Here is a 12590-nt window from a genome sequence, read left to right as displayed (position 1 = left end):
CCTTCATTTCCCCCATATCTGATTTAAGGTCCTCATGATTTCCTTTTGTCTCTTCGTGATTATTTGCAATGGTTTCTTGTGTTTTGATCATTACCTCCTGTATCATTAGCAACATCGCTTGGATGCTTTGTAGGTTAGATGTAGAAACTGATTTATCTGCTCCAAGCATACCCTCTATTGATCTCTGCTGCACTGGTGAGGATGTAGTGGGTGTGGGGTTTGGGGCTTTTTTCTTATTTATTTTGGTTGTCGTTGTACCTGTGGTTGACATTTTTCCTATCTGCAATAAGTTTTTCCAAATTATCATCCAATAACTCAATTCTAAAAATTTCAAAAGTATTAACTGTAGAAGTCATCAGTTCTCCTTTCTTATCTAATTTTTAAATTTAATCTAAATATTAATATTCTTATTTTCTATATATCTATATTCTATGTAGTTCTATTTGTTTTTACACTTATATATAGTTTGCTTATATATTTATACCAGCAGCAACAAGAAAATATAAAATTATACATTATTCAATCAATCTATCTATCTATATCTTATTGTATGAATTTGTTGAAATAAATATCAATATAGGCTACACAACATTAATTTTCCAAATATCAATAATCAAGTATTATATCAATAATTACTCATATTTATTTATTTATTTATTTTATTTATTTATTCAAATTTGTATACCGCCCTATCTCCCTAGGGACTCAGGGCGGTTCACAGGCAAGTAAAAATACATATAAATACAGAGTAAAATATCCATTAAAAAACTTATTTGATGTAGCCAAATAATTAAAAGAACAATATATATAATAAAACCCATTAAAATCTAAATTTAAAAATCTAAAAATCTAGTCCAGTCCTGCGCAAATGAATAGATGTGTTTTAAGCTCGCGGCGGAAGGTTCGGAGGTCCGGAAGTTGACGAAGTCCTGGGGGGAGTTCGTTCCAGAGGGTGGGAGCCCCCACCGAGAAGGCCCTTCCCCTGGGTGTCGCCAGACGGCACTGCCTAGCCGACAGCACCCTGTAAATAGCCCGGCCTTATGCCATGGAGCGCTTTAAAGATAGTTACCAACACCTTGAAGCGCACCGAAGGCCCTTCCTGGGTGTCGCCAGACGGCACTGCCTAGCCGACAGCACCCTGAGAGTCCCTCTCTGTGAGGCGCGCGGGTCGGTGAGAGGTATTCGGTAGCAGCAGGCGGTCCCGTAAATAGCCCGGCCTTATGCCATGGAGCGCTTTAAAGATAGTTACCAACACCTTGAAGCGCACCCGGAAGGCCACAGGTAGCCAGTGTAGTCTGCGCAGGAGAGGTGTCACATGGGTGCCACGAGGGGCTCCCTCTATCACCCGCGCAGCCGCATTCTGAACTAACTGAAGCCTCCGGATGCCCTTCAAGGGGAGCCCCATGTAGAGAGCTTTGCAGTAATCCAGACGAGACGTCACGAGGGCGTGAGTGACCGTGCATAGGGCATCCCGGTCTAGAAAGGGGCGCAACTGGCGAACCAGGTAAAAAGCTCTCCTGGAGACGGCCGTCAAATGATCTTCAAAAGACAGCCGTTCATCCAGGAGGACGCCCAAGTTGCGCACCCTCTCCATCGGGGCCAATGACTCGCCCCCGGCAGTCAGCCGCGGACTCAGCTGACTGTACCGAGATGCCGGCATCCACAGCCACTCTGTCTTGGAGGGATTGAGCTTGAGCCTGTTTCTCCCCATCCAGACCCGTACGGCCTCCAGACACCGGGACAGCATGTCGATAGCTTCGTTGGAGTGGCCCGGTATGGAAAAGTACAGCTGAGTGTCATCAGCGTAAAGCTGGTACCTCACACCGAAGCCACTGATGATCTCACCCAGCGGCTTCATATAGATGTTGAACAGAAGGGGCGAGAGAATCGACCCCTGCGGCACCCCACAAGTGAGGTCCCTTGCGGTCGACCTCTGCCCTCCTGTCAACACCGTCTGCGACCGGTCGGAGAGATAGAAGGAGAACCACCAATAAACGGTGCCTCCCACTCCCAATCCCTCCAACCGGTGCAGCAGGATACCATGGTCGATGGTATCAAAAGCCGCTGAGAGGTCTAATAGGACCAGGGCAGAGGAACAACCCCTATCCCTGGCCCTCCAGAGATCATCCACCAACGCGACCAAAGCCGTCTCAGTGCTGTATCCGGGCCGGAAACCGGACTGGAACAGGTCTAGATAGACAGTTTCCTCCAGGTGCTGGGGAAACTGACATGCCACCACACTCTCTACAACCTTCGCGAGCGGGTTGGAGACCGGACGATAATTACCTAACACAGCCGGGTCCAGGGAGGGCTTCTTGAGGAGGGGCCTCACCACCGCCTCTTTCAAGGCGGCCGGAAAGACACCCTCCAACAAGGAAGCACTCGTAATCGCCTGGAGCCAGCCTCGTGTCACCTCCTGAGTGGCCAGTACCAACCAGGAGGGGCACGGGTCCAGTAAACACGTGGTGGCATTCAATCTACCCAGCAACCTGTCCATGTCTTCGGGAGCCACAGGGTCAAACTCATCCCAAACAATGTCACCAAGACCGCCCTCAGACGCCTCATCTGGATCCCCGCAATTTTGGTCCAGACCGTCCCGAAGCTGAACAATTTTATCGTATAGATAACCGTTAAACTCCTCAGCACGTCCCTGCAACGGGTCATCTCGCTCCCCCTGGTGAAGGAGGGAACGAGTCACCCGAAACAGAGCGGCCGGGCGGTTATCTGCCGACGCAATGAGGGACGAGACGTAGCAAAGTCTCGCTTCCCTCAGTGCCACAAGGTAGGCCCTAGTATAGGACCTCACTTGTGTCCGATCAGCCTCTGAACGACTGGACCTCCACGAACTCTCTAGGCGTCTTCTCCGGTGTTTCATCCCCCTCAGCTCCTCGGAGAACCAAGGAGCCGGTTGGGATCTACGCCGGGTCAGAGGCCGCAAAGGCACGACACGGTCTAAAGCCCCAGCCGCGGCCCGTTCCCAGGCCGCGACTAGTTCCTCAGCCGTGCCGTGAGCCAGACCCTCAGGAAATGGCCCAAGCTCCGTCTGGAACCTCTCCGGGTCCATCAGGCACCTGGGACGGAACCAACGTATTGGTTCCGTCTCCCTGCGGCGGTGAGTAGCGGTCAGAAAGTCTAGACGAAGGAGAGAGTGATCTGACCATGACAAAGGTTCAGTGACTATATCCCTCAAGTCCAGATCCTTCAACCACTGACCAGAGATAAAAATCAAGTCCAGCGTGCCTCCCCCGATGTGAGTGGGGCCATCCACTACTTGAGTCAGGTCCAAGGCTGTCATGGAAGCCATGAACTCCCGAGCAGCTGTCGATGATGCGCCAGAAGATGGCAAGTTGAAATCCCCCATGACAATAAGTCTGGGGGTCTCCACTGCCACCCCAGCCAACACCTCCAGAAGCTCGGGCAGGGCAGCTGTCACGTAGCAAGGAGCCAGGTACACGACAAACAAGCCCATCTGACACCTATGACCCCACCTCACAAAGAGGGATTCACACCCGGCAATCTGAGGTACAGTGGTCTCCCTCGGCTCTAGGCTCTCTCTAATAACAACCGCCACTCCCCCGCCCCTACCCTGAGCCCTCGGCTGATGGAGTGCCCGGAAACCCGGTGGGCACATTTCCACAAGGGGCACACCCCCTTCCATGCCCAATAGTTAATTTTCTACTATCAATAATCATATATATTTCAATAGTTCCTTCAATAATCCAATGGATACTTAATCCTCCAAAATTCTATAAACTTTATGTCACTTTATGTTTGTTGTATTCCACAAAGTGAAAGTCTCTTTAGTTTTACTTCCGCATAATCTTCTCTCAAGCTTGCATCATTCTCAGTCTAGTCACCTCCACTCTTTCTTCCGTTTCAATTCTCTCCACTTATAGGGTTTCTTGTCAGTCTCCAAAAGTGTCCAAAATGTCTAATTTCAAAAATCTTAATTCAATTTAAAATCAATCCTGTTATTTTCCCATTCCTTTCCTTCTATGCCTCTTTCAAAACACCACGTCTCAAATTAACACTCAGGTCTCTAAATCTGTATTTTGTCCTGTAAATTTCACAGTGCTATAAAAACTAGCCTTAATAAAGTAAATATATTTAGATTATAGTCATCACTTTGCTCAGTTCTCAGGATAAATCCAGGCCGGAGTTTCCTTTTATTTATTTATTTATTTATTTGATTTTTATACCGCCCTTCTCCCAAAGGACTCAGGGCGGTGTACAGGCAAAATAAAACAGATAGTACAATATACAATTTAAAATGCAATTAAAAAACTTATTTTAAAATTGGCCTGAAAAGTATACAATGAACTAAAAACCCCATTTAAAATTAGTTAATAAGAAATTAAAATTTAATAAAATTCAATTTAAGCCAGCCCCGCGCGAATAAAAAGATATGTGTTCAGTTCGCTACGGAATGTCCGAAGGTCAGGTATTTGGCGTAAACCCGGGGGAAGTTCGTTCCAGAGTGTGGGAGCCCCCACAGAGAAGGACCTTCCCCTGGGGGCCGCCAGCCGACATTGCTTGGCGGACGGCACCCTGAGAAGTCCCTCTCTGTGAGAGCGTACGGGTCGGTGGGAGGCATATGGTAACAGCAGGCAGTCCCGTAAGTACCCAGGCCCTAAGCCATGGAGCGCTTTAAAGGTAGTAACCAAAACCTTAAAGTGCACTCGAAAGGCCACAAGTAGCCAGTGCAGTCTGTGCAGGAGCGGTGTTATATGGGAGCTACACGGAGCTCCCTCTATCACCCGCGCAGCTGCATTCTGGACTAACTGAAGCCTCCGAGTGCACTTCAAGGGGAGCCCCATGTAGAGAGCATTACAATAATCCAAGCGAGAGGTAACGAGCGCATGAGTGACCGTGCACAAGGCATCCCGATCAAGGAAGGGGCGCAACTGCCGAACCAGGCGAACCTGGTGGAAGGCCCCCCTGGAGACGGCCGTCAAATGATCTTCAAACGACAGCCGTTCATCCAGGAGGACACCTAAGTTGCGCACCCTATCCTTTGGGGCCAATAACTCGCCTCCAACAGTCAGCCGCGGCTGCAGCTGACTGAATCGGGGTGCCGGCATCCACAGCCACTCCGTCTTGGAGGGATTAAGCTTGAGCCTGTTTCTCCCCATCCAGACCCGTACGGCTTCCACGCTTCAACAGCACTTCAACAGCACTTCAACAGCTTCATTGGGGTGGCCTGGGGTGGAAAAGTATAGCTGGGTGTCATCCGCGTACAGCTGGTATCTCACCCCAAAGCCACTGTGTCAAGGTTCCAGAAATACCTCTTCTGCATAAAAGAAACTCAGAGACATTTCTTTTCCAGAGTTCTTTACTAGCATGAGGAAACTGGCACACGATGAGTGCAATTCCAAAACTGAACTTCCGGATTCTTTTCCCAGTTATACAAACCCCAAGAGTCCCACCTCCCTAACCCCTTTGATGGTCACATGGTCCCACGTTCTTCCAGTTCATTCGAATATCTTCTTGCCACTCTTCCTGCAGATGTGAACACCATCCGACCTTGACCGCTTGAAGAATGTTACCATACCCCTCAACCCCCCTCCTCCCCTCAGGGGAAAAATGTGGCAGCGTCTGGAACCCTAAAGTCTAATATGGTTTCCAGGCCTGACAGGCGTCCCCCCTTGGAAAAGAAGCTATATCCTAGGAAAGAAAACAAAGAGTCGATAAAGAAGAGTGTCAGTGGTCCACAATTCCCTTCTACCCCCCCCTCCCCTCTCCAAGAGGTTTCTTAGGTTTGTCAGGGAAAGTGTCGTGAAATTGTTTAATTAAATTGTCAGCATTTACTTTCCAACTTTTGACCCAAGTAGATTCCGATAATGGGTATCCCTTCCAGTGGACTAAGTATTGTAATTGACCTCTGTAGAGTCTAGAGTCAAGAATTTTCTTGATTTCATAGTGGGTTTCACCTTGGATTATCCAGGGGGTGGGGGAGCGGTAGGGTGAGGTCTCAGATCAGACTGTCTAGCAGGTTTTAATAAGCTGGTATGGGGGTGCAGGGGGGTTTAGCTGGCCTGCTTGCGGCTGAAGAGGGATTTGCGGGGGCGGGGGCGTTGCTGTTGTGGCTGGTTGTTGAGCTGTAAAGGGGGGTGGAATTCCCCCTGGCTGCTGAGAAGGAAGTCCTTGAAATGCTTCAGCTGATGAAATAAACATCGGCGTGGGGCCCTCAGGAAAGAAAGGTGCTGAACTGGCTGGTTGCCATTGGTATTGGATCCACCCTTGTCCAGGATAAAACGCCCAGCCAGGAGGAATAGAAGCTGCTGGAGGCAGCGTAGGCCTCTGTTGGCGGGAAAGGTCGATTGGAGGGGGGAGTTGCAATTCCCCCCAAGCTCCTGGTGCTGCCTGAACTTCCTGCCGTCCGAAAGAGGGAAGGGAGGTTTTTCTGCGTTCATCGGAACGGCTTCGAGCTTCAGTAATTTCTCTCTCTCTGGTGGGAGGGAAGGTGAATTTAGGCTGAGCTAAAGGCTCTTGAGGTAGGTGGACTGAGCTTATGCGGGGCCTCACTTCCAGACGCTCAAAAGTTTCAGGGAGGTCTAATAGGGACTGGGATTTCAGGGGGTTTCTCAGGTCCCAATCCAGTGACTCTCCCGATTCTCCAGGTTTTACTGTCCTCCAGTGAGGTTGAGAAGAGGGAGGGGTCTCTCCATTCCGCCCCGGGGAAATGTTTTCTCCCGACTGGCAGCTTACCCATGAATCAGAGTCCTTGGGCCGTGCTCCAAGCTGACAAGCAGGCTCTACCACTTCGGGGCTTCGAGTCCTCTCCTCCGATGGGAAATAGGTGACTTCAACTAAATCGTCAGATTCATGTTTCGGTGCTCCTTCTACACTTTCAACTTGCTGCTCTTCCATCTTCACTGGGTCTTTGCACCGCTGTGGAGGTTGCGGAGACTGGGGCCCAGCACCCCTCTAACGGGCCCCCTCTGAGAGGAGGAGAGGGTACCGTTAGCAAAAGAAAGTTAACAGTTTTGGAATAATCCGACCTTGACCGCTTGAAGAATGTTACCATACCCCTCAACCCCCCCCTCCTCCCCTCAGGGGAAAAATGTGGCAGCGTCTGGAACCCTAAAGTCTAATATGGTTTCCAGGCCTGACACACTGATGATCTCACCCCACGGCTTCATATAGATGTTGAACAGAAGGGGCGAGAGAATCGACCCCTGCGGCACCCCACAAGTGAGGTCCCTCGCGGTCGACCTCTGCCCCCCTGTCAACACCGTTCTGCGACCAGTCAGAGAGATAGGAGGAGAACCACCGATACACGGTGCCTCCCACTCCCAATCCCCCCAACCGGCGCAGCAGGATACCATGGTCGATGGTATCAAAAGCCGCTGAGAGGTCTAATAGGACCAGGGCAGAGGAATAACCCCTGTCCCTGGCCCTCCAGAGATCATCCACCAATGCGACCAAAGCTGTCTCCGTGCTGTACCCGGGTCGGAAGCCGGACTGGAACGGGTCTAGATTCCTCTTCCTCTTTTCCCTCTGTTCTCTCCTTTTGTGCAGTCACTGCTGTCAAAGTATCTCTTCCGTTCCTCCTCCACCTAGTCGCCGCATTTGTTTGGCAATGTTTCTGCCTCAAGTTTTGGAATGTTGTTGTTTCCGCTCTACCATTTTCAATATAATTGTACTCCTTTTTAAGTATTTTTCTCCTACCGCTTGTGATCCTGTTGTTTTCTTGACCTTTGCTTCCTACTCCTCGGCTGTCAGCGCTTTGGGCCAGCCAGAATGGCTGGTTTCTTCCCGGCCGGAATTAGGAGGTTTCTCCTGAACCTTTGGGGAAATTGCTTTTTTACCCAAGGTCCTTGAAGATTCCTCTTTCTCAATCAATCTCTCCGGGACTGATTGTGCCTATTTTAGGTTCCTGGCTGGGAAAATTTGAGCTTCAGGAATGGAGCCCCCATTCCCTCGCTCTGCTCACGCTGACATCACCAGCAGAAGCCCTGTTGCCATCATTTTCTTTTCTGTCTCCTCCAGTTTTTTTTCTGTCTGTTCCATTCTTTCCTTCACTATTTTTATCCTCTGTTCATTCTTAACAATTGTCTCTTGTATTTCTCCCATTCTATCATCTAGATTTCTTATGTCACCTTTCACTTTGTCCATGTCGTTCTTTAATTCCTCATGGTTCTTTCCAATCGATTCTTGGGTCTTCAGAAGCACCTCCTGTATCATATTTAGAGTTGTCTGCATACTTTGTAGATTCATTGAGGTCCCTGCCTTCTCACCTCCCAACATATCTCCTATCAGTTTTTGTCTTGCTGGAGAGGCAGTCATTTGTGTAACTTTCTTTGCAGTTTTGGTTACTGTTGTTGTACTCATCATATCTAATTTCCCAAAAAGCTTCTTCCACAAGACCATAAAAAAATCTATTTCCCTTCTACTTTTAGGTATTAAGTATTCCCTCCTTTTAGCACCAACCCCTGTGGCACCCCACATAATAGGGACTAAGAGGGGGATCCTCTTCTCCTCAAATAACCACTGACTGGAATAAATCCTTGAGAAAGGAGGTGAATTACCACATCACGATGCCACCCACCCTCAATCTATCCAGAAAAATACCATAGTCGATAGTATCAAAAGCTGACAAGAGATCAAGACATGGCAAAGGCTAGATGCAGAACCCCCATCCTGCCCATGTCATATATCAACCAAAAGCATAACCAATGCAGTTTTCATTCCATACCCAGGTATAAATCCTGACTAAAAAGGATCCAAATAATCCACTTTATCCAAGGCTTCTGGAATTGCTGCACAACTAACTTCTCAATCACCTTTGCCCCAAAGGCAATGCTGGATATGGGTGAAAATCATCCAGTATTGTGGGGTCCAGCAATGCTTTCTCAAGGAGGTGGCAGATCAGAGCCTCCTTAAGGCATAAAGGAATATTCTAACTCAAGAATTCACCACTCATATGCCATCCCCAGCTTAGGGACATGGATTTAAAGACCAAATGACTGAGCTCACAATCCTAAGGACCCATCAGCACCAATAGAACCAAATCTTTTCCAGATTACCAAGCACAACTTTGCCTCAGAAATTTATTTGGAATTTCAACAAAGACAGTATCCAACTTTGAGTGAATTCAAGTGACTTTTACTGCCACAAAATTGGCTTTAAACCATGTATAGCCAAATTTGTCCCCAGTAGACTGCCAGCAATGCCTAGACTTCTCTTGCTTCAAATCCGTTTAAATTATGGAAAGTGATGGGTTCTGCAAGAGGTAAGAGATCACATACAGTAGGTGCAATCAGATCCGGAGCTTCAGATGCCACCCTATTCCAAGTGATGATCAAGCTGTTGGATGTAATGTTTAGCAAACCAGCAAGAACTCCAAAACTCATGTGAGTCTATTAATTTGCCAGAGGCAAATCAACCTATGTATGTTCTATACAGGTAGTCCTCAACTTACAACAGTTCATTTAGTAACTGTTCAAAGTTACAACAGCACAATAAAAAGTGACTTATGACCATTTTTCAGTTACAACTTTTGTAACATCCCCATAATCTTGTGATCAAAATTCAGATGCTTGGCAACTGATTCATACTTTTGACCATTTCTATATCCCAAGGTCATGTGATCACCTTATGCAACCTTCTGACAAGCAAAGTCCATTGGGAAGTCAGATTCACTTAACAACCCGGTTACTAACATATAAACTCACCTAACAAATGTCTCACTTCACAACTGAAAATTTGGGCTCAATTGTAGTCGTAAATTGAGGACTACCTGTACTGAAGAAAACTGGACTGGAAGATGAGCAAAGTTTTAAAACTGGAAGAAAAAGTATTAATAACTATACTATGCTGATGACACTATTCAACAGTTGCAAATACAAATGATCTGCAAATTCTATTAATGAAATTCAAGAAGCACAGAAAAAGTACATTAAATATAAAGAAAACCAAAATTAATATATGGCATCAGGTATAACTATCAGTGTTAAAACTGAAACTTAAGATATGAAGTGGTGGATAGCTTCTACTTTTTAGGAGTAACTAGCAATAGTGAGTCTGAGAATCGTATTAGCACCTGCAGTGTAGCAATAAAGGTCATAGAAAGACACTCAGACACCATGTTGTGTCTACACCTACAAAAATCAGATTGTGCATAGGACATCTTTTTTGACGTCCTATGGAAGTAAAAACATGGACTTTGAAAAAAGAGGATATAAAGAGTACTGATGCTTTTGAATTTTGGGATTTGAGAATACCTATACTATAGATAACTAGGCAAACAAATAAATGAATTATAGAACAAATTAATCCAGAGTTTTTAATGTGAGCAACAATGCTCATAGCTCAAATTATCATATTTTGGACATATAATGTGAAGTCCTAGCTTTCTTGAGAAGTGAGTGGTGCTGGGAGAGAAGAGGGAAGAAAAAAGAAGAAAACAAACAGTAGCAAGATGGATGGACTTGACTTAACACTGAAAGTATTGAAGAGCCAATTTGGGGATAGATCATTGTGGAGAAGGTCTATTTATGTGGTTACGAAGAGTCAACACCAATTTGATGGCATATAATTATAATATATGTCTGTATTCATGTTTGCACATCATTTGTGAACCATCAACTCGACATGGATATATGCAGATTGATAAGCAATTCATCATCCATTAAGCACTTTAATGTTCTCTCAGAATTACTTTGGAATCTTTAATTAGACTTTTAACTTAAATGATCATATCTTGCTTTAATTCGTCATAAAATATATGACTTGCAATTCTTTCCATATTGAACATAATGAAATATCTTTTTGAGTATTAAGACTGTGCTATCTGATTACTAAGGGAGTTTACATATCTTACTTTGTGGAAGGTTTTGAACTTCCTACTTGTCCATGTTCATCTTGCTTTAATCCCGCAAGGAGAGCATCTCGTGAGCAATGCTTATCCTGATTGAGAAAGAGAAAGTATTATTATTACATCATACTGGAATTAATTAAATCTGACTGGTGAACTTGTATAACCACTAGGGATTATACACATCCAAATGAATGAATAGAGACTGTACCTGAATGGACAGCATCACAGGAGATTCTGTATACTGTCCAGTCAATATGGATAATCAGCAACATAAATCAAAGAGAGTGAATTTTTAAAAGTCATTTGTACATTAGGTTAATAATACACAGTTTTGTTATTTTACTGAAAATAATAGGAATTAGATGATTTTGGAAAACAATCTTCTATCTAATTGCAGAATACTTAAAAAATCCTGCATTTATAGGAAACATCTGATATGTCACTATTAGCAATTTAAAAAACGTAGATACAACTATATTTTAATCTCATATTAAAAGGAACTGACTATCCAATTGTACACAGTTGTATAGATCTCAATAAAGTCAAAGGAGACTACTCTCAGGTAAGTGGGATTACATTCAGAGAGAAATTTAATAGCATTCATATCTTCATTAAGCTTTTATTAATAAGTTATCAACTGTAATTAGAATCTATTCTTATAGTTAAAGTGTTAACCAATTAATAATCTTTTAGTATTTTTTAAAACTTGTGCTTGCTTTGATTCTCTATACCAGTGATGGCTAACCTTTTTGCCGTCAGGTGCCAAAAGCGGGAATTATGCGGGGGGTGGGTGGGGGTCACGCGCATGCATACACCCATAATTCAATGTGCCCCCCCATGCTCCCCCCACTTTTGGCACATGATGGTATGATGGGCCCAGTAGGCCCGTTTTTCGCCCCCACCCCAGGCTCTAGAGTAGGGCTGGGCAACTATGGCCCCTTTATGACCTATGGACTTCAACTCCCAGAATTCCTGAGCCAGCATGCTGGCTCAGGAATTCTGGGAGTTGAAGTCCATAGGTCATAAAGGGGCCATAGTTGCCCAGCCCTGCTCTAGAGGCTTTCTTGGAGCCTGGGGAGAGTGAAAATGGCCTCCCCCCCACCAGAGGCCCTCCAGAGGCTGGAAACAGTCCATTTTCTGACTTCCAGAGGACCTGGAAGGCTCAAAAATTAGCTGGCCGGCACGCACATGCATGCTGGAGCTGAGCTAGAGCAACACTTGCATGCCCACAGATATGACTCCGCGTGCCACAGGGGGCACACATGCCATAGGTTTGCCATCACGTCTCTACACAGTATTTGTACCAGATACTTATAGAAAGTAAATACCGGTATCATTTTCCTCTCTACTAGCCTAGAAATTCAAAATGAAATTCTCATTCCACAGTCTTTACCTGGCATACAAAACATATGTACATAACTCTTACATAATACTGTGTCTTACAATAATTCTGTCTTATTTTCACCTTCAAAACACTGTATGATTGATAGAATTGATCAAGAAATCCAATACTTCCTTTTATTACTCAATTCATTCCTTTTGACATTGCCCCTAGACAGCAATTACCATGTCATGGACCAGTAGGCTACTTTTAGTTTATTACAAACTCTTTCTAGATATTTATCGAGACTTGGATGTTTACTATTCCTATTTCTAAAAATAAGAAGCCCAATAAAATTTTATACCAAATGGCTGGCTCTTCAGCATTCCAAAAATTTCTAAAACACACCTTTTTATTTATATAAAAATTGTCTATAACTCTAGAAAA

General features: G+C 45.4%; 1 protein-coding gene across 5 annotated transcripts in view; it reads right to left on the bottom strand.

The window, feature by feature from the left end:
• ARID2 (AT-rich interaction domain 2) overlaps positions 1-12590 on the bottom strand; it is a 295603-nt gene that overhangs the window by 39150 nt on the left and 243863 nt on the right. For 4 of the 5 annotated variants that reach the window (XM_058191210.1, XM_058191209.1, XM_058191214.1 and 1 more), the window contains 2 exons: positions 11031-11063; positions 10826-10911 (listed from right to left, as the gene is read on the bottom strand). In XM_058191210.1, coding sequence (XP_058047193.1) covers positions 10826-10911; positions 11031-11063 — 119 coding nt within the window. The remainder of the gene's footprint in view (positions 1-10825; positions 10912-11030; positions 11064-12590) is intronic. The other variant, XM_058191212.1, reaches the window with a different exon arrangement.

The sequence above is a fragment of the Ahaetulla prasina genome, chromosome 7 (genome assembly GCF_028640845.1).
Source record: "Ahaetulla prasina isolate Xishuangbanna chromosome 7, ASM2864084v1, whole genome shotgun sequence".
Lineage (NCBI taxonomy): Eukaryota > Metazoa > Chordata > Lepidosauria > Squamata > Colubridae > Ahaetulla > Ahaetulla prasina.
Note: the sequence above shows the minus strand (reverse complement) of the source record. Positions and strands in the feature narration are given on the sequence as shown.